This window comes from Sphaerodactylus townsendi, linkage group LG11 (genome assembly GCF_021028975.2).
Source record: "Sphaerodactylus townsendi isolate TG3544 linkage group LG11, MPM_Stown_v2.3, whole genome shotgun sequence".
NCBI classification, from domain to species: domain Eukaryota; kingdom Metazoa; phylum Chordata; class Lepidosauria; order Squamata; family Sphaerodactylidae; genus Sphaerodactylus; species Sphaerodactylus townsendi.
This window is the reverse complement of record NC_059435.1, coordinates 54,643,677-54,664,898: the sequence shown is the minus strand read 5'-3', so window position 1 is coordinate 54,664,898 and position 21,222 is coordinate 54,643,677. Positions and strand designations below refer to the sequence as shown.

General features: G+C 42.9%; 1 protein-coding gene across 1 annotated transcript in view; it reads right to left on the bottom strand.

Annotated features, from left to right (window-relative positions):
• Window positions 1-7,084: 7,084 nt before the first annotated feature.
• Window positions 7,085-21,222, bottom strand: part of MRC1 (mannose receptor C-type 1) — a 54,265-nt gene continuing 40,127 nt past the window's right edge. The window contains exons 23-30 of the mRNA XM_048511127.1: window positions 19,858-19,960; window positions 19,210-19,439; window positions 17,842-18,007; window positions 16,173-16,322; window positions 15,399-15,515; window positions 12,596-12,763; window positions 8,259-8,303; window positions 7,085-7,388 (exon numbers count right to left, since the gene is read on the bottom strand). Coding sequence (XP_048367084.1) covers window positions 7,138-7,388; window positions 8,259-8,303; window positions 12,596-12,763; window positions 15,399-15,515; window positions 16,173-16,322; window positions 17,842-18,007; window positions 19,210-19,439; window positions 19,858-19,960 — 1,230 coding nt within the window. The 3' untranslated portion in view covers window positions 7,085-7,137. The remainder of the gene's footprint in view (window positions 7,389-8,258; window positions 8,304-12,595; window positions 12,764-15,398; window positions 15,516-16,172; window positions 16,323-17,841; window positions 18,008-19,209; window positions 19,440-19,857; window positions 19,961-21,222) is intronic.

Genomic DNA, 21,222 nt, shown 5'->3' with positions numbered 1-21,222 from the left:
CTGAGAAGCTGTGACTAGCCCAAGGTCACCCAGCTGGCGTGTGTGGGAGTGTACAGGCTAATCTGAATTCCCCAGATAAGCCTCCACAGCTCAGGCGGCAGAGCTGGGAATCAAACCCGGTTCCTCCAGATTAGATACATGAGCTCTTAACCTCCTACGCCACTGCTGCTCCACAAGATACCACAAGGACAATTGAGTCCAAACACTACCATGCAGGAATACACAATCAAAGCACTCCTGACAGATGATTATCCAGCCTCTGTTTAAAAACCTCCAAAGAAGGAGACTCCATCACCTTTTGTGGCAGTGTATTCCAGTCAAACAGCCCTTATCATCAGAAAGTTCTTCCTAATGTTTAGGGGAAATCTCAGTCAAGCCCCTTACCTTAATACAAATAGCCCTTACCTTGATACAATTGATCTGATGACTGGGATTCATACCATGGTGACACTGAGACTAGACTACTGTAATGCACTATATGTTGGTCTCCCTTCATAACTGATTTGGAAATTCCATTTGGTGCAGAATGCCACAGTTTGGCTATTATCAGGAGCTTAATAGAGCATGCATATTACTCCCAGTCTGCAATCACTCTGCTGGCTTCCCATAAGTTACTGGGGTCAATTTAAAGTATTGGTTATCACATACAAAGCCTTTCATGGCCTTGGACCCTCATATCTGCATGACCATCTCCCTCCATGCTCTGCAATGACTGGTCCATCCAAGTAGGGTCTTCTGCAGATGTCAACCTGCAAATAGTCAAGATTAACCACTGTCTATACATATGCCTTCTCCATTATAGTCCCGACTCCCCGCCTTATTGTATGGCCTGTTTAAGGAGGCCAGGAAGGCTCCCACTCTCCTGACTTCCTGCAAGTATTCAAAACTGAATTATTCGAGGACATTTCTATGCACGCACTATTGGACCAATTATTAGGAACTGTGTGTATCCTACTGTGTATAGTTTCATGTACGTTTGTTGGATCCCACTATGTAATTTTGCTTCATTTTATGTGTCAACTTAAGCTTTGCCTCAGTTTTGCTTTCTAGATTTCGGGTTAGTTCTACAACTCAAACACTCTCTTTTTTAATTAAATGTCTCATCCTGTTGATTGTATAGAGTCATTCCATGTAATCTGCCTTGAGACCCAGTGAGAAAGGCACACTATACATAACATAATTTTTTTTTTAAAAAAAAGCTGTCTTCTACCTTATAAATCTTTTTTTGCCCTGCCTTCTTTAAAAAATTCACATCTGGAAACAGAGATTCACAAAAATACGAGAAGTGAAAGTATTTGTGGGATTAGGAAAGTCTTGTCAATGTTTTGAAATACTCCAGATGATTCAAGTGGCTTCTTGATTTCAAAATGTGCTGTCAGCTATGTAGACATTTAAGCAGAAGATATAAATGATGCAGGTAACATCCTTGCAGCATTCAAGGAAGGCCTACACAACATATTTGCTTTAAGCTGCTTCTCCAAGCAGAAAATGATCAAACAATGATAAATCATTAAATAATAAAACAATTCACCATCTTAACTTTTAAAAATTAAAGCATGAAGTCAATGGTAAGACTGTCAGGGCAGGGCAAGAAACCAAGAAACTTTATAAAAGACTAATGTGAGCATCAGTCCCATTTTGAATGTTCTTAGCAAACTGGAATTTCAAGGGTCAGGGCATACCAGAGTTCTGGGACAGTTACTAAGAAATTACATACAAAGCGGAGCCTGAGACAGTATAAATGTCAACATCAAAAACGCAATACCCCTGTCTGGCTCTAATACAAGATTAAAAACTCAATTTTAATGAAAATGTTTAAAACATATATATCCTTAAACATGTGCATTATACATGAGGTGGACAACAGATGAATCTGAAGCACATTGCTTCAGATTCATCTGTTGTCCCCCTCATGTATAGTGCACATGTTTAAGGATATATATGTTTTAAACATTTTCATTAAAATTGAGTTTTTAATCTTGTATTAGAGCCAGACAGGGGTATTGCGTTTTTGCTGTTGACAGTTACTAAGAAACCCTGCTGTGCAATTAGGACTTCTTCTGGGGTGCAACTTGAAGAAGAATCTCTTCAACTGTGTAAAATCAGTGGGAGGTTTATATAGAAGACACTTTTTGACAGAAGCAGGACCCAGATTTGCTTCACATAAATGTAGCTCAGTGTCATTAATTTTTTTTCCCTTTCATAAATTAGATAACTTTATGAATGTATGAAGTTGCTTTATAGTGAGTCAGACCACTGGTCAGCAATACTGTCTACTCTGACTTGCAGCATTGCCAGGGTCTCAAGAAAGAATTACTCATTTAACTAAGGCCGTTTCCGCACGGCCAAAAGCAGCGTCGCGATGGCGTCGCTTCAAATTCGGCATCTGGCACGTTACCAAAAGCCGCTGAAGAACAGACAGGGCGACGCGGGCTGATCCGCAGCCCCCCCGCAGAAATGTGACGGTTCGAAAGCGCGGGCGGCGCGAAGCGGCGTCTCAGCTGATGTTAAGTACCATGCGACGTTAACGGCTCGTGCAGGCCAGTCTGACGCATTTATGGCGGCATAGCTCAAGTGGCTGGCTGTTAGCGCAGTCGAAAGCGGCGTCGAAGGCGCGTCATATGGGAAAAGAGTGGCTTTAAGTTTTCTGAATATTAACCGTCTTGGCGCCCGGTTTAAGCTGTTGCTTAGCGGCAGCGACGCGATTCTTTACCTCGCGCTTCGTCGAGCGGCTCTGGCTGATGCTTCTTTTTCGTTGCGACGGCGGCGTCTTATTTTGCCGACCGCGTATGAAGCGGCCCAAGATAGTTTTTGGAAAAAAAAATAAAACCTAGCGGAATTTCCCTTTTTCTATATTGTTAAAGGTTTTCATGGCCAGATTCAACTGGTTGTTGTGGGTTTTCCAGGCTGTGTGGCCATGGTCTGGTAGATCCATGAGACCACAACTACACAGCCTGGAAAACCCACAACAACCAGTTCCTTTTTTATTTTCTATTCCTCTTTTTTATTTATTTGTTTATTTGTTTATTTTATCATATTTTTATCCTGCCCTTTCCCAGAGGGCTCAGATCAAGCTATGTGTGATTAATGTTTCAATAAAAGACTGTCAATGCAACCTCCATGAACATTCTGGCTTGTCATCATTCATAAGTCCACTCTCTTCCTTTGAGACTCATCAACTTTGTGGAGTGACTAAATGTGCTTTGCAGAACAATAATCTACCCACCCAGACTTTTCAGGAATCTCCCTTACAATGCAGACTTCTCTGGAAGACTGATCAAAAGAATGACCCATCTCCTGACCAACTGTTGCCTGGTATTAGTCATAACAGAGTCAGGAGAAGCACTCTGTGTGCTGGACCATTGCCCAGACCATTGCCCAGAAGCAGTTATGGGCTGGATAAGGACCAACAAACTGAGGCTGAATCCAGACAAGACAAAGGTAAGGCACCCAGTGAGACTTTCCGCACAGCGGAAAGGGCGCCTCTCCACCAGCAGAAATTATGCCGGTGGAGGAATGGGGGCCATTCGCACGGGAACGTGCGAGCGACCCCGCAGAAGCCAGTGCAGAAGAGGTGGCTTCGCACTGAGGCGCTTCTTCTGCGTCCCCCCCCCCCACTCACCTTGTCCTCCAGCGTCGCTCTGGAGGCTGTCAGGAACCTGCCCACGCTGCCCTCCGACCTCTGGAGGTCAGAGGGCAGCGTGGGCGGGTCCCTGATGGCCTCCAGAGCATGCTGGAGGACGAGGTGAGTGGAGGGGATGGGGAAAGCGCGAGGTTATTAGGAGCGGCCAGGACGGTGCTGCTGTGATCCAGCAGTGCCTCCTGTGTGAACAGCTGCCCCGGGATGGCGTTTTTCCCGTCCCTGGGCCACTGTAAATGGCCCGTGCGGAAAGGGCCTAAGTTAGGGACTGATTTATAATCAACAAGGGCTCCTTACATAATTTTAGTAGCCAGGATAGGCAGAGACCCAGGACAAAAGTAGTGGCCTTTCCTAATCCCATCCATTATGGAAACTGGATTGCAATGATCCATAAATAGACCAGGCAATGTAGTAAGCATTTTTCTGACCTGTGTTACAACTGGTATCCAGATCAGAGTGTATTCACAATGATTTATCATCACAAAAAACTTTGCAAAAGTATCACAACTAATTATCTGTTCTGGAGACAAAGGCTTAGATTTAGGAGAAAGTAGATTCTGAGATACCTTAAGCAATTGAGATGGTTGTGAACTACCTGATGTGATGGTAGCAGTGAAATAACAGTTCTTTGCTGCTGCTACCTCTGCTTCTTAGGTATTCCAAAACAATATGTCAGATTCAGTATGGCTTTTCCACCAGTATCATTCTAGATGTCTCCTAGCTCTTTCCAAATCACCCAGCACCATGGTAAACTAAGGGCCTAGCTTTTCTTCTTTGCTTTTGCATAAATGAAGATTAAAACCGTTTACTGACTAACTTTGTCAGCTCCTATGATTCCATCCAAGATAGAATTCTAAGCATATGCACATGCACAATCAGATCCACAGGTCCTGGGATCTGAGAGTATAAATTTGAACAACAAAGGTGCACTACCCCCATCTTACCCCGAAACAATGGCAAGCCACTGTAGTAATTACTTCAAGTCATAGCAAGAAGGGATTTGGAAATCATATAAAAGGAGCTTTATATGCATTCTGCTAAAGTAGTTGGGATGAAACTATCTCAGCAGTTAAAGCACTGCTAAGAACAGGGTAGTCACGGCTCCAACGAATGTATAAACCTAGGCCAGAGTCAAGCGGTGGGTCATCTTAGCAAAAGAAAGTTTACAAAGCTCAACACAATAGCTACATATTAAAATCTATGCTTCTTTTGCATTTACTTTTGGTGACATATGACATTTTAATTTTCAGTGCAAAGCATGTCAGGTTGGAAAAAAATCCATTAAATCCCCCCTTTGATCTTGTAGAAACTTTGGAAGTGCAAATGATAAACATTTGTGAACGATGCAGTACAAAATGTTCTTTATGCAGAAACACTTAGTGACTTAACATATGACATGAAAACTGTTAATAAGCTGGCAGTTGCAATTGTGAAAAAGGAAATGTAATGAGGTTAAAATCTGCAAAAGGAAATAATAGTCTTCAGAAACCCATTCCTCACATATCTGGGATTTTTCTTTTTTTTTGTCAAGACAAGTTCAGAAGGCAAGATATTTTCAAAAGTGGTCTGCCACTGCCTTCAATCTGCAAGACCTGAACAAGACTGTTACCAATAAGCCTTTTTAAAGATCATTAATTTTTTTTTGTTTTGCTGTTGAGTTTCATGTGTCTTATGGCCAACCCACTGGGTTTTCAAGGCAAGAGATATTCAGAGGTGGTTTACCATTTTCTGCCTCTGCGTAACAGCTCTGTCTTTTACTGAGTTGAGTCTGTTGATCTATCTAATCTACTCTACATTGTAGAGGTTCCGCCGACAGATTTTTCCCAGAACTGCTCCCTGTTAGCTGGTGATGTCATGGAATGAACTCGAGGTCTTCTGTATGTGCACTATCACTGGGGTATGACATGATAATACAGAGTTGAACAGTTTGCCGAATTGATGTTCCATGTACACAGATAGTGGCGTCACAGAGAGATGGAACAATGGAAAGTATTTATTAAGTTTATGTGGCGGCTCAAAGAACTGAACAACTTGGTAAACAACCAATGTTGAAGAAAAAATGTCAGTTCCAAAATATCAGGTAGTTAGCAGAAACCAACATTAGCAAAGCCATATTTTAAGTTCTTATTTTTATCCAGCAATTGAATCTTTTGATTGCACTTCCAGTGTTCACAGTTCTGGCTTAGAGCTGCCAGATGCATCCCTAGAACCACCAGGAAACGCAATGGCCCTTTCTGTACGGGCCAAATACGGTGCCCTGGGGACGGCAAAAACGCCGTCCCCAGGGAGCCGTTCGCACAGGCGGCGCTGCTGAAACGCAGCAGCACTGACCTGGCTCCCCTCCACCTCCCCCAGAGCGGCGTCAGGTCACCTCCAAAAACCTCCCTCCTGAAGGGAGGTTTTTGGAAAACAGCGTGTTCCCGCCGGCGCGGTGCGAACGGCACAGCAGGGCTGCAGACTGCTGTTTTCCCTGTCTCCCCACTCACCTTTGGAGTGCGTCCTGCGTGGCTCTACTGGACTGCTGAGACCCTCCCTGGCTGTCCTCCGACCCCTGGAGTCGGAGGGCAGCGAGTGAAGCAGTGTCTTAGGAAGTCCAGCTTGAGGAAGCGATACCGCAGGATGACGAGGTGAGTGGGGGGACGGGGAAGAGGCGGCTTCGTGCGGAGCCACCTCTCCCGCGCCAGCCTCTGCGGGGGCTGCTTGCACACTCCCGTGTGAACGGCCCCCACCCTTCCACCAGCAGAATTCCTGCCAGTGCAGGGGCGCCCTTTCCACAGTGCGGAAAGGGCCTAAGACACCAGGAAACACATTGTCAATGTTACTTCCTGCTAAAAAACCCAAGTGACATCACTGACATTCTAAGAGTTCAACAAAATCCTGCAGCACTGATTGGTGACATCAAAGCATCATCAATGACTTCCCCCCTATTTTCTCCCACTGCCCATTGGTGGGGGATGGAGGTGCTTCCATGAAGCGTTGTCTGCTGAAAGTGCCAGGTTTTGAGAAGCCCTGAGGCCCAATCCACTTTGCTAACTAGGGAGAGGGAGGTGGCAGACAGAAGCTATTCCTTTTTGCCTCTCAATGCTCACTCTTTCCAAGTGAGATAGCAGTGACAGCAGAAAACCATACAGAAGTCCAAGAAGAGCCAGGAATTGACAGTGGAGTACTTCACGGAAGATGCACATTGGCATCCTTCTCAATAATGCTGACCCAAACTGTTGGTCCTGAATTTTAGAATGGATAGCCTGTTAGGTGTTGTCAGCTACCCACTATGATCTAGCCACTCTGTTTTCTAGCTACTTTGGCTATTGAGAAATAATGGGTTTGTGCATGGAACTGCTAGGAGCACGAAATGCAGTTACTGCTGTTCATGTTCAAGGACACACTGGAATAATGGAGGTTGCTGTAACTATTTCACATGGGAAAATTAGCTTGTCACAGTACTTCAAGAATTCCATCTGTTTATTAAAACAGGGCACAGTTTATGTTTCATCAGACTAAATGGCAGCATGTTCATTGCGTTCCATATTCAACACAAGGTCCTTTGTATCACTAGTCCCAGGCATTGCATCACCATTGAAATAGAGAGAGTTCTCAAAGTTTTCATCTGGCAGCGCCCTCTGATTCCTCTTCTTATAGAAGTAGTAAACTGCAAGAGCAGCTCCGGATAGGATGAGGATCACCACTATAACCACCACAGTAGACTTGCTGTGGGATGGCTTAGGAAACTCTTCTGTCTTTCTGGGTTCTGTAAATTAATTTAGAGTAGTTAACAACAATAGTACGTTTGATTTAAATAGCAGATAGTTAGGTACTGGAAACATCTGGGTTCTCCCAATTTAATTCTTCTTTTTAATGAAATGTTGCCCTCTAGGTGTCAAAAGAGATTTAGCTATGCCTTAATAATGACATGACTGCCGGCCCAATTAGAATGCCATAAAAATATTTACAATCAAAAGCAGCATCTCTTTGGGGAAACATGTATTTCAATATAACAATTACACATCTGAGTAAAATACTTATAGAGTTGAAATGAAAAGGATTTATTTGCAAGCAGTGAAGCCTTCCTCTAGGGCAAGGAGTCTTCCGACAGCTTAACATACCACTTGGACCAGAACAAGCATTCTTCATCCAGAGAAGACTCCACTAATCGTGGAAAGGAAATTCTGGATATAAGCCATAATCTATAATTTAAAATGGTGGGTCTAAAGAGTTTGAACAATTCAGAACACTGTGTGTTATTTAAACATTTAGTGAAATGCTCTAACCATTACAACTATTCCCCAGAACACAGAGATCAAGTCTCCTGGGGAAAATGGCAGCACTGGAGGCTAAACTCTATGGCAGCATCCCCCTATTAAGCTCATATTTGGTCATTGATCAAATATTTTGTCGTCTCCTCCTCCTCCTCCTCCTCCTCCTCCTCCTCTTCCTCCTCCTCTTAAGTTCCCTCCTTTTCCCAAACTCTTCCCTCCCAAGGTACTGGTCCTAAATCATCAGCAATTTCCCACATCAGTCTTGGCAATCTTCCATTTAATCCAAAAATCCAAAACATGGCTTATACAAAGATTATTCTTGGTTCTTCATGTGTGTCTTTACTTGGTTAGAAAAATCTTACCGTTATTTGTTGGAAGCTTCATAGCAGTAGGCGCAACTTCCATAACTGCAAAAATAGAAGGCTAATGTTTATTTAACATGTGTTCAAAAGTGTGTTATTATATAATGCTTTACAATTATACTAAATCAGATGGTGCCTGCCTGAATCTTTAGATCCCAGGATGCTAAAAGCTACCCAGACAAGGTTACATCATGCAGCCAGTGTGGTGTGGTAGTTCAGAATGTCAGACTAGTAGCTGAAAGAATGAAGTTTAAAGTGACATTCATACTATGCAAGCTTGTTGGATGTCCTTAGGCTAATTAGTCTCTCTCAGCCTAACCTACCTCACAAGATTGTTGTGAGAATCAAATAGAGAAGATGGGAATTATGTAACCTATTTTCAGTACCCGTTGGGGAGGCAACCAAGGTATAAGATTTGCGATGCACCAACCCTTCATGGGTTTAGGCACATGACAAAGTCCTTCCTCTTTGCCTGGGCATTTGGTCAGCCTCCCTGGAAATCCCCCTCTACAGCTGCTGATCTAGAAGGTGGGGGTGGGGAAATCAGGGTTGGGGTTATTTTAAGGCTATTTTAATTGCAGTGTTAATTGTTATATTTTGTTGCTGACGGTTTTTATTGTTTTTAATTTTATTCGTTTATTACTTTATTCAATATCCCACTCTCCCCAGCCAAAGCTGAGCTCAGGGCGGCTAACACACATTTTAAAACAATCAGTTGCACCACATAAATAAATTAATAGATTAAAACATTCTAATGTACAACAAATACCCAGATTTTGACTAAAAACTTTACCTATCAATTAATAATTCTGCTGCCACCCTAGTACTAGATCTTATGTGTAAGAGAGGAGAGATATGAACTCAGGGGCCAAGATGTTACAGTTTAGGACAGACATCTTCAGTTGTAAGCCTAGTAGTGGAACATTTCGGTCCTACAGGTCCTACAGAATTGATGTAAATCCTGCAGTGCTTATGTTTGCTGGGAGTGAGCTCCATCAACTGGGAGCCAGAGCTGAGAAGACCCTATCTCAAGTGGAACTCAGCTGGAAGTCTCCATTGGGAACCACCAATAGATTACTATCCAATTATCAGAGGATACTTTGGGGGTGATATGGTGAGATCAGCGGCGAAGCTCCCAGGGGATGAGGGGTGCGTGACGTACCAGGTGCATGAGTTTGGGTCACATGGGGGGTGCAAAATCCCCCGGGCCCTCCCCCTTCCCATGGCACCCCCCGCGGTGCCCCCCACACTTACTTTAGAAAACCAAGCAGGCTGGAGAACAGGCCTTCCTATTCTGGTGGGAACTACAATTCCCAGGGTCTCCCCGCCCCGGCGCCCCCCCACACTTACTTTAGGAAACCGATCAGGCTGCAGAACAGGCCTTCCTGTTCTGGTGGGAACTACATTTTCCAGGAGACCTTGGGAAATGTAGTTCCCACCAGAACAGGAAGGCCTGTTCTCCAGCCTGCTCGGTTTTCTAAAGTAAGTGGGAGTGGGAGTGGGAGTGGGGGGGGGCGCCGCCATGTGGGGGGGACGAAAAAGCCAGAGTGCGCACAGGGCGCAACCTGGCCCACCTACGCCTCTGGGTGAGATACAGTCCCAAAAATACAACAGTTCCAGACCACTCAAAGCCTTAAAGGTTAATACCAAAACCTGGAAAATTATCTGGAATTCAGCTGGAAACCAGTGCAGTCTGGAGAGTGTAGGTTTAATGTGCTCTCTCACTGGTGTCCCAGTGAGTACTCTTGCGGCCACATTCTGAACCAGCTGCAATTTCTGAGCAAGAATAGGCTAGCTTAGAGCAAGTTACAGCCTGGAGGTGACCACTGAATGAATCACTGTGTCCAAGTTTGTACAGGACAGATAAGGGACCAACTGCATGCCCTGACAAAGATGAAAAAAGACTGTCCTGGTGGTATGTGGGACCTGAGCCTCCATAGACAGGGAAGATTCCATGATCAAACCCAGGGTCTTTATGGTGAGGCAGATGTTAAATCTCATCATCCAAAATCAACTGTTGGAAACCCCATTCTCACCCCGTAAGCCCTCTGTCTTTGATGAATTTAGTTTCAGCCTCCTCTGGTGTAACCATTCCACCACAGCCTCCAGATACTGGACCAAAGTATCTGGGGCAGAAGCTGGATGGCCCTCAATCAACAGAAAAAACTGGGTGATCAGCATATTGATGGCAACCCAGCCCAAAGCTCCAGACAAGCTGTATCAATGGTCACATATAGATGTTAAATAATATTGAGGTAAGGATCACCCCCTGAGGTACTGCACACACAAGGGGGTGCTGCTGGGATATTCTTTCCCACAAGGCCAACTAATTTAAGGCTGTTAAACCTCTGGCAACAGTGAGGTATTGGGTCAAGAGATAATAACTGACCACGTCAAATGCTGTGATGAGATCCAAAAGCCCCAGCAGTACTGACTTGCCTCAATCCAGCTGTCAACAGATTCATCTGTGATGGTGACCAGCATGGCCTCCATCCCATGGCTGGGACAGAAGCCAGATTAGAATGGGTCCAAAGCTGATGTGTCATCCAATAACACCTGCAGTTGCTCTGTGACTGTTCTCTCAGAAATGTTAAGCTTGAGACCAGAGGGTAATTGGATAAATCTAAGGGATCCAAAGATGGTTTCTTTAAGAGTGGTCATACCACTGCCTCCCCAGGAAAACTCCGTGCTGGTTGAAGATATTGATAATTTCCAACAGGAGGCTTCATAACTCATCACTGCCAGCTTTCACTTTCTGTTTTAAACTTCACCAATAGCCATTTCAAGTCTTTACTATTTTCTGCCAGCAATGTGGTGTCATCTGCGTATCTCAAATTGTTAATGTTTCTTCCAGTTACTCCCCTTCATCTAAATTAGTGCACATAATTAAATATTAATGTTATTGTAACCCCTATGCCCAGAATGGGTTGGCCCAGAATGGGTTGACCCAGTAAGGCAGAGTGGAGACTTCAGAACCCAGGAGAGAGGCTGCCAGAGATTTTTTTGCAGAAGCAAGCGCGCCACTCAGACTCGGACCTTGATTTCTATAAGCCCTTAACACCTTGTTAAGGGTTTCTTTTGTGGTTGTAATGGGTGAGAGTTCTCCTGGAAACCTTCATCATGTTGCAACCTGTTCATCAAGCCCTTGGAGTCTTCAGGAGCCAGCCAACTTGCAAGAAGAAATTGGACTTGGCAATATCAGTAGACTGTAAATAGAAGGACTTGAAATGCAACCTGAACAGGACCTTGAATTGTAACGTTAAATGTTGATGTTCAATGTTAATTGTAAAGAAAAGTAAACCATTTTGTTGTTTAAAAATTGTTGTTGCAACTCATTCCAAGTACTGCCCCACAGAACCCACAAGAAGCTAGGAGGGGTTACAAATGGCGCCTCCAACTGGTGATGGAGCTTGGAAGTGAGATTGCAAATATAAATTGCTTGCAATGGGGGGAAGTGTGTGCAGCAACAAGTTGAGGGTTTGATCCCCATAAAACTGTTTTATATGAAAGTTCAAGAGATGTTGCTGTGTTAATTTGAAAACACTGTTTGGCAGCTATATGAAGGAAGGGATTCCAGCTGCAATCCCTACATCAACCTTCTGCAAACTGCTTTGCTGAATTTGGTAACATTTTGCTGGAAAGTTTTGCGAAACTTCTTTGAGTAGCAGCCAAGTTTGGAGACAGTTGGAAATCTTTGCAAAGGGAAAGAACAATGTTCTGCATTCAGATGCACCAAATGTGGTTCCTCCAGTGCCGGAATCTATGGGGAAATCATTGTTTAATGGATTTCAAAAGTTGTATTGCAATTACTGTGGAGACGACAGCCTTTTAGTGGGGGAGAATGTAACCCTATGCCCAGAATGGGTTGGCCCAGAATAAGGTTGACCAGCAAGGGGGTGGAGACTTCGAAGACTAGGAGAGAGGCTGCAAGAGCTCTTTTGCAGAGAAGAAGCAAGGCTACCAGACACTCAGGACCTTGATTTCCTATAAGCCCTTAACACCTTGTTAAAGGGTTTCTTTTGTGGTTGTAATGGGTGAGAGTTCTCCTGGAAACCTTCTTATCACAGCTGTGGTAACCTGTTCATCTAAGCCCTTGAGTACTTCAGGAGCCACAGCCAACTTGCAAGAAGAAATTGGACTTGGCAATATCAGTAGACTGTAAATAGAAGGACTTGAAATGTAACCTGAACAGGACCTTGAATTGTAACGTTAAATGTTGATGTTTAATGTTAATTGTAAAGAAAAGTAAACCATTTTGTTGTTTAAAAATTGTTGTTGCAACTCATTCCAAGTACTGCCCCACAGAACCCACAAGCTGAGGTTACATTATCACTTACCTTTTGGTTTTTTACAAATAAATCCTGCATAGGAAGTGCAATAAACATTATTCCAGGTCCCTAATGAGGAATACATTTCCACACAGTCCTCCTCTTTTTGAGATGAAGGCTCTCCTACATTCCAGTTGACAAAATCCATCACACTGTTGTCCAGCCATAACCAATTGCCTAATATTAAATTAGAGAGAGTGAGCTGTAGTAAAATTCTTGATAATTCCTGGCTTGTAGTAAGCAGGACTGTTCAATGGTTAATTGCCTGAACATATAGATTCAGACAATTTAATTATTCCTGTAATTTGTGAAATAGTTTTAAAGGTTTCTCTTTGATACAGTATTTAGAGTAGACAAATTAAAAGTTGCTTTTCATTTCCACTCAGGTCTTGCCTCCAGCAGGAGGAGGAGAAGAAGAATGAGGAGGAGGAGAAGGTTTTTATACCTTGCTTTTCTATACTTTAAGGAGTCTCAAAGCTTACGATCACAATTTTCCTACAAGTCTGCTCAATAAATTGTCATGTTCTCTAGTGAAAAGGATTTTTTTTCTTTTCAAGTAGGGTTACCACATCAAAGGAGAACCCTGAGTTCTAAAATTACAACTGATCTCCAGACTATAAAAGGGCAAATCCACCTGGCTGGGGGACGCTTTGCAGTTGGAAGTCTTCCCTGCAAATGGCAAACTGCAGGGAAAACCCACTGCGAAGCACACAGCCACACAAGAGTGCACAAAAGCCCAGGATGTTTGCCCCACTTGAGCAAATAGCAGTTCCAGGAAGCTGTTGGGGGCCCCCTACATGTATGATTGCTTCTGAACATGGATAAAACACTAAAATGTTTGTAGCTAAAAACTATATGTGGATTGAGATCCAGACTTAAATTCCAGGTTCTTAATGCATGTCTAATCTTCAAATCTTCAACATGTTCCACATGGCATTTGTCCATGCATGTCCTATGATTGCCTGTATAACCACTTTTGGTAGTCAAAGGGGGCCCTCCTTTTTTTTCTTTTTCACCAGCTAAAAATCTGGTTGGATCCACACCAGTATCAGATGGGGCACAACTTGCAGACAAATTTCACACATTTTGATGTCTGACACAAATTCAGCTGACTCAAATTCATCCTATAAGACCCATTCTTATAGAGTAACAGTGGCTAGTGGTTAAGAGCCAGTGTACTCTAATCTGGAGAAACCGGGTTTGATTCCCCACTCTGCTGCTTGAGCTGTGGAGGCTTATCTGGGGAATTCAGGTTAGTTTGTGCACTCCAGCACATGCCAGCTGAGTGACCTTGGGCTAGTCACAGTTCTTCTGAGCCGGTGGTGGCAAACCTATGGCACGGGTGCCAGAGGTGGCACTCAGAGCCCTTTCTGTGGGCACGTAGGGGGGTGGAAAATTACCCCCCCACACACACACACACACCTAGGCTGGCCTGGGCATGATCCTTTACCTGGGAGTAAGCTCGGTTGCTGGCAATGGGGCTTGCTTCTGAGTAAACCCTCCTAGGGTCGTGATTCACCCATGCGAAGCGTTGCACGGTTGCTTTACCAAGCTTATTTCCGAGTAACATGTCCCTCGAAGCCAACTGTTTTTTCTAAACTGAAATCTCAGTATTCAGGTTAAATTGCCGTCTTGGCACTTAGTGATAAATAAGTGGGTTTTGAGTTGCAATTTGGGCACTCAGTCTTGAAAAGGTTCGCCATCATTGTTCTGAGCTCTCTCAGCCCCACCTACCTTACAGGGTGTTTGTTGTGAGGGGGGAACGGAAAGGAGATTGTCAGCTTCTTTGAGTCACCTTATAGGAGGGAAAGGGGGATATAAATCCAACTCTTCTTCATTCTACAGAACATTCCTAATTTCTAGTCAAAGTAGGCAGAACAAACGAGCCTTTTCTATATTTTATTCTAGTCACCTCGCAGATAATTGATTGAGAAGGTGGAATTTTTTTCTTTGTTTTTTCTTTCTTGTGGAAATAAATAAGTACATTCAAATCAAGATTAAACACTGTTTCTTCCTGGATAAGGGTCAAAATAGATGAGATGGTAGTAATGTTGCCAATTTTAAAACAGATCCATCGAGCTGTCTCTTTAATGTTAGTGTGATCTGTGGCAACTATCAGGTGGTATTATTTACCTCCATGTCATGAAAAACTCCAACTGCCTACCTCAGCTCATTATACCTCTACTAAAAGGACATGGTGCCCTGACCTGAATGGCCCAAGTTAGCCCAATCTCATAGGATTCTTGCTGCTAAGCATGGTAACTCCTGGTTAGTATTTGGATGGGAGGTCACTGAGAAAATCCAGGGCTGCTACACAGGTAATGGCAAACCAGTTCTGAACATCTCTTGCCTTGAAAACCCAACAATGTTGCTGTAAGTCAACTGAGACTAGATGGCACCAAAAGAACAGGGTGATTTCCCCTCTGCTGTTGGCAATGCTGGTAGTTCCATGTCTGAGGTTCCCCAGCACATTTCTTCCTAAATAGCATCCATGTGGAGTCCTAGGTTGTAAGGCCCATGGTGCAAGGTGAGGGCAATTAACTCCCCCCTCTCATGAGCTGTTTTTCCAACCTGTAACTACAGAACTGTTATTTGATCTAAGATTTATTAACCTAATATTTATTTTCATTATAGGTGATATTGGTGTGACTTCAAGACTATATGGTATAGTTTAAATCTTCAGGAGACTTCAAGACTATGGTATAGTTTAAAGCTTCATTTGTATTTGCCAGTATTTAGACTGTTAGAAAAATGTTTAAGATAAATATATGTTGGTTATGTAAGAAAATACAAAAAGACTGAAAAATTATACCATTCACATTCCTGAACATTCCTGTCCAAAATGTCCGTGTTTTACTTTCAAGTTCTTCTGTGTTTTCTGCTAGAAATCGTGCTTCCGCTGAATCAGCTACTGAAACTAAATTAGAATCTGCAAAATATCAGTGAGAAAGCAAACAAAGATTACTTGGGCTACCTGCTAAACCAAAGGCATTGATTTTATTTAGAATGGATACAATCCCATTTCCTTTTCACTGAACTCATGTATTAGTTCAAGCATTGTACATCTGAAAGGGATGTTTATGGGTTCTAAATTCTTCAGGGCCACCTCAACATGCTAGCATCTCTGAGAAGTCATAAAAGCAAAGCATTTTTTTTCCTTTTTTAGTTCATGAATGTATAATTTTCGGAGTGCAGATATAACCTCAAGTGCCTGGATGCTCAGGTGGGTGGGTAAGGTTGAAAAGACCACATACACACTGTATAAAATGAGTGCACAATCTTATTTATTATCTGCAGGTCATGGGTTAGATCCAGAGTAAATTATCTTCTAATGGAAGAGGTGGCATAACTTCCAGCAATTCCTCCTTGCTGCAGGCCCTTGATTTGCCTCTCATGCTGTTCTTGAAGATCACCTGTCCCACAACAGTAGCATTTTGGGAAGATCAGTGGACCACAGTAGGAGGGGGGAATGCAAGAATGTTCTGTTACATTGACAGAAATGCCTTAAACGAGCAGAAAAATTAGTCTGGACCCAAGTCCTGGCCCCCCCCCCCCCCCCCGCCAACAAATGAATGGTGCTACTTGCCTAATTTTAAACACTCTAATGATGCTCTGGCCCAAGACTTTCTTGATGAGGATTCAAAGTAGTAGCAGTGGCCACGGAAAGGAATCCAGGATTTATCCCCTGATTCTGGACACTTCCCTGGTTGTTGAGGAGGTTCTGTAGGTGCCTTCACTGGAAAAACAGATGTTCCATACAAAGCATGAACAAGCCAAACAGTACTGTCTAAACATTTATGGAATCATCATTGAAGCCATGCTATTGGCCTGTATCTTAGCACTGCATTAGAAAGATTCTGAAGCTTTCTGCCAAACTAAAGAGATTTCTTCTAATTTAAGTCTTTCTTCTGTTGGAAAAAGACCCACTTAAGCTTGAAGAAGACTCCTAGGCTGGAGGAAGACTTCAGAGTTTTCCAAGTGAAACTGACAGGCAAATATGTATAAATCAAATGTTCTCTTAGCATACACATAGTAGAGAATGGACAATGACCCAACAACTTATGACGTTGTGACACTATGAGTCACCAGTAACAGAGTCAGCTAAAAGTGTATCTCACTTTACAAGTGTATTTACACTTTACAAAGACTAGCACCATATTTTAAGGATAGTTTAAATTATATTCTTAAAACATAAATGTGACTAGGATGCTTCCTGTACTTATTTTTGTTCCTTGACATGAAGCGCAAAATTAGCTAGTCTTATTTCTGAAGTTACACTAATCATTTCGTTTATTTACCTATTATTTACTATATTTTAAGCCCTCCTTTCTCAGAGAGACTCAATACTCTTCTTAATTCCTTTGCGTTATGCCAGTTTAGCATCATGGCCAAGAGAATGAAGACGGCTGATTGAAGCTTCAGCCGTAAACTCACTACTTAGTATCTGTGAAGAAGCTCAGCCTCATATGTCATAGGAGGATAATAATGTTATATTTTTCAAGGACATCATGGAGGAGAGATCCATCAATGGCTACTAGTCATGAGGACTGAAGGAATTAGAGGCAGTAATCCTCTGAAACTCAGTGGTAGGAGGCTACATCAGGGGGAACCTTGGCCTCAATGAACTGTTTATTGGACCCTCAAGGCAACTGGTTGCTCCCTGTGTAAGCCAGGATGCTGAAGCAGATAGACCATTGGTCTCACCCAGCAGGGTTATTCTTATATAACAAAGTAAAGTTTATTGTGATCATGTATATGAAACCCTTTGAATAATGTAAGCACCATAGAGAGCATTTTTAGAAAGTAGTACTTCTATGATATCCACGATAGAATTTTACAGATTTCAATCACTGGACTGTACCTATCATTTATCTAGCAGAAATTGGAATTTCTCCATTTTCCCATTCTCTTAGCACTGGGAGTTGAGTAGTTTGCATTTGGGTCCGATGCCCTGGACATTCCCCTATTAGAGGGGGAAAAGCCTCCATCAGAAAGAAAGAGGAAAAACTAGTCATGCCTGTGGAGAACTGGGCATGAGGCAACAATAGCTCCTTGAAAAGTTCTCAAACCACTGGTTTCTTTTTTTATAAGTATTACTGGCCTTGTTTGACATTCTGCCTGTGCATACTTCTGTGAAATATGACAGCAATTACTGTTCACTACAAAAGGGTTTAAACAGTTACCTTGATAGATATTACTTCTGCCAAAATGACAGTCCGTTCAATGTAAAATGAAAAATTTCTTGCATCACTTACCATCAGATAGTTTACACAGTGAGAAATAGTTTTCATTACACGATGCTGTCTTCCACATTCCATCTACAGCCAAATACACACAGCCGAATTTCTGTTTTGGTTCTCCTGCAGCCCATTTAGTGTACTTCATTTTGAATTTATCAATCCATGTATATTGTCCATCAGTCTAAAAATTAACACAATGGGTAAAGTGATTAATTCAGCATCATAAGAACATTGGAAAGATGAGCTCTTGATTTGTTAATTGGGTTTATATCTCACCCTTCTGCTTGAAAATACTCTCAGAGCAGCTCACAATAACTTTAAAAAATAACATTACATAAAATAAAGAGAATTAAAAAAAACCCAACATGTTAAAAAGACACACCTGGACTCAACTCAACTAAAAACCTTAAATTATAGCAACATATCACAATTATATTACTTGCCTGCCCCCCAAATTCAGCAAAAGCCCATAAACAGAAAACCTAGCACAAAAAAATAATCCAGAAAGTAATCCAAAACATAATTATTGTCAGAGATCTCTGGACAGCTATTCATGAGGGTAAAAACTGTATCTCAAGGTGGAAGGTATTCCAGAGCCTGGGGACCATGGCAGAGAAAGCTCTCCACCACTTGTCCATCTCTTCCACTTTCCACAGAACTGGTATGTAGAGATGGCCAATTCAAAAAGATCTTGAGGTACAAGCATGACAAGGCCCTCGGATACCTGGTCCAGGACCAAGGCCATTAAGGGCTTTAAAGACCCAGAAAATAAACTAGGAACCAATATAGCTGTTGCAACATGAGGGGGAAATTATTCTGGCAGGGAGTCTTAGTTCATTTCTACATGGTCCAAATATCCCAGGTTGAGCAAGGGAAATATCCCAGTTTAGTCAAGAAGTTTGCACAGTTCCTGGCCCTAAAGTGGGTTTATCCCATGATATTTCCCTCATCCTGGGATTTAAAAAAATCACCAGGGCAAAACATTTCTTTTCCTCAGGCTTTTAATTAAAGAGACAGTGCTATCATTAATAGAGTCCTCCACTCCAGCATTAATGTCCCTGGACTTCTGTTTAACTGTATGTTCAAGCAGATACATTTTAATTTTGCTGCTGTCCACTAGGAGGTAGTAGATGACAGTAAAAACACCTCGTGGACATTCCCATCATAACATGATATAAAGTAATCTAATGGCTTCAGTCAGTTAAATGGTATGCCATCATCTAAATGCAACTAACCATGCATCTAAATGCAACTAAAGATTAAATGCATTATGCCACATATCTTGAATGCCTGAGATTAGTAAAGCATTTAAAAAACACTGTGTTAACTCAGACAGAAAATTCTGTATATGCTACTTTTGGGGCAAATGTGCAGACTACTTACCACATTGCTGTTGAGACCAATCCACACAGGCCCACCATATTTTAACAGCCGTAGCCAGAGGACTGAATTGATGAAAGGATCTAAAATACTGGCAAGGTCGTAGTCTCGTTGCTCACAGTTTTTCTGGGCATCCTTCCATGTCATTTTGGTTTCACTGAAGAAGTAGCTACTATTACGAAAATGGAATAAATGGACAGGTGTGGCTGATGGAACAACAGGGGATTTGGGATCTGCAAAGGGAAGGTGGAAATTAAACACAGTGCAATGCTCTTGCCAAAAAAGAGAGAAGGAAAAAGTCTAATGATTATAGACATATAAAGATTCTATCAGATAAATATTCTTTGGAAGAGAATGATTGTGGCAGTTTCAACACTGGAAGGATAGTTATTTTGCCATTATTGGGACACCAGAGCAAAATCTCACTTCTTTTTTTGTTCCACTGAAATTAATAGAAATAGCACTTTGGGGAATAAAAAAAAATGTAAACCTGCTGTAGCAAAAATGGAGAACCATTGCTCTAAATATATTCTATATTACTATAAACTAGTTGCTTTCTTTGAAGCATATAGGAGATGATAGAAATAAAGTTCGGGAAAATAATTTTTTCAATGGATAGAATGTGGTCAGCCAACTGGCCAGAGTACTCACCCGTACTTGTTTGACATATATAACCTTTCTTGGTTGAACAGAAAAAATCTTTCCATGTCCCCACTGCTTTAAGAGGTTTGGTTCTTATTGCAACACAATCTTCCTATAAAGAAATAGAAACAACGAAATATAATAAAGGAAGACTACTCATTTCCCTCCTGCATATACAAGAGTAAACCCAGAGCAGTCAAAGATAGAAGCAGGAACATCAGATCTAGTGCCCTCTTGTGCTGTGCTACACAGGGCTGCAGTCTCCAGAGTTCTCTGTCTACGTAAGCTCAAATTAATCCAGACAGGCAGTCCTCCAACACAATTGGACAACAGGGGCAAGCTTTCAAGTCAAGTTTGTCTCTGCAGGGGCTACAATTTGCATAGTTCTTTCTTGCTACCTCTGATCCAGTCTGATTCCCTGATTCCCTTCAGGGCCTTGCCCCAAAGACCCATGTTTGTTTTTCCCTACCCTGCCATCACTCTAGTAGATTAAGGCTCAGAATAATGGCAGCACATCATACCAGACTTTGATCTACAAGCAAAGTTGCTAACTCTTGATTAGAAAATTCCTGGAGATATGGGGAAGGTAGAGTTTGGGAAGTGGGGTTTCATGGGCCCTTTTATGCCAGTGGAGGGGTGGGGGCCGTTCGCACAGGAGCGTACGAGTGGCCCCGTAGAAGCCGGTGCAGAAGAGGTGGCTTCGCACGGAGCCACCTCTTCTGCGTCCCCCCCCCCACTCACCTCGTCCTCCAGCGTTGCTCTGGAGGCCATCAGGGACCCGCCCACGCTGCCCTCTGACCCCTAGAGACCAGCGTGGGCGGGTCCCTGACGGTCTCTAGAGCACGCTGGAGGACGAGATGAGTGGAGTGGACGGGGAAAGTACTGTCTTCCCAACGGTGCAGTTCGCACTGCGCCAATGGGAAGACGGAGTTTTAGAATAACCTCGCTCAATGAGTGAGGTTATTAGGAGCGGCTTGACGCCACTCCCGGGTGGCCAAGACGGCACTGCTGCAATCCAGCAGCGCCTCCTGTGCGAATAGCTGCCCTGGTACGGCGTTTTTGCCATCCCTGGGCCGCTGTAAATGGCCTGTGCGGAAAGGGCCTTGGTGTAGAATCCACCTTCCAAAGCTACTGTTCTCTGCAGGGGCACTGGAGGGCCACTGATCCCGGTTGTTTCAAAATCATTTGCAATTCTGGGAGATCTACAGGCCCCACCTGGAGATTGGCACCCCTATTTGGACATGAAAAGAATGCCTTTTCTTTTAATTATGTGGTTCTGATTTTAGGTCTGCATACTGAAGAGTTTCATGATAAGAGTTATAAAAAATGAAGCCGCAGTGGAACAGTATTCAGATATATCATAGGATTAGCAAC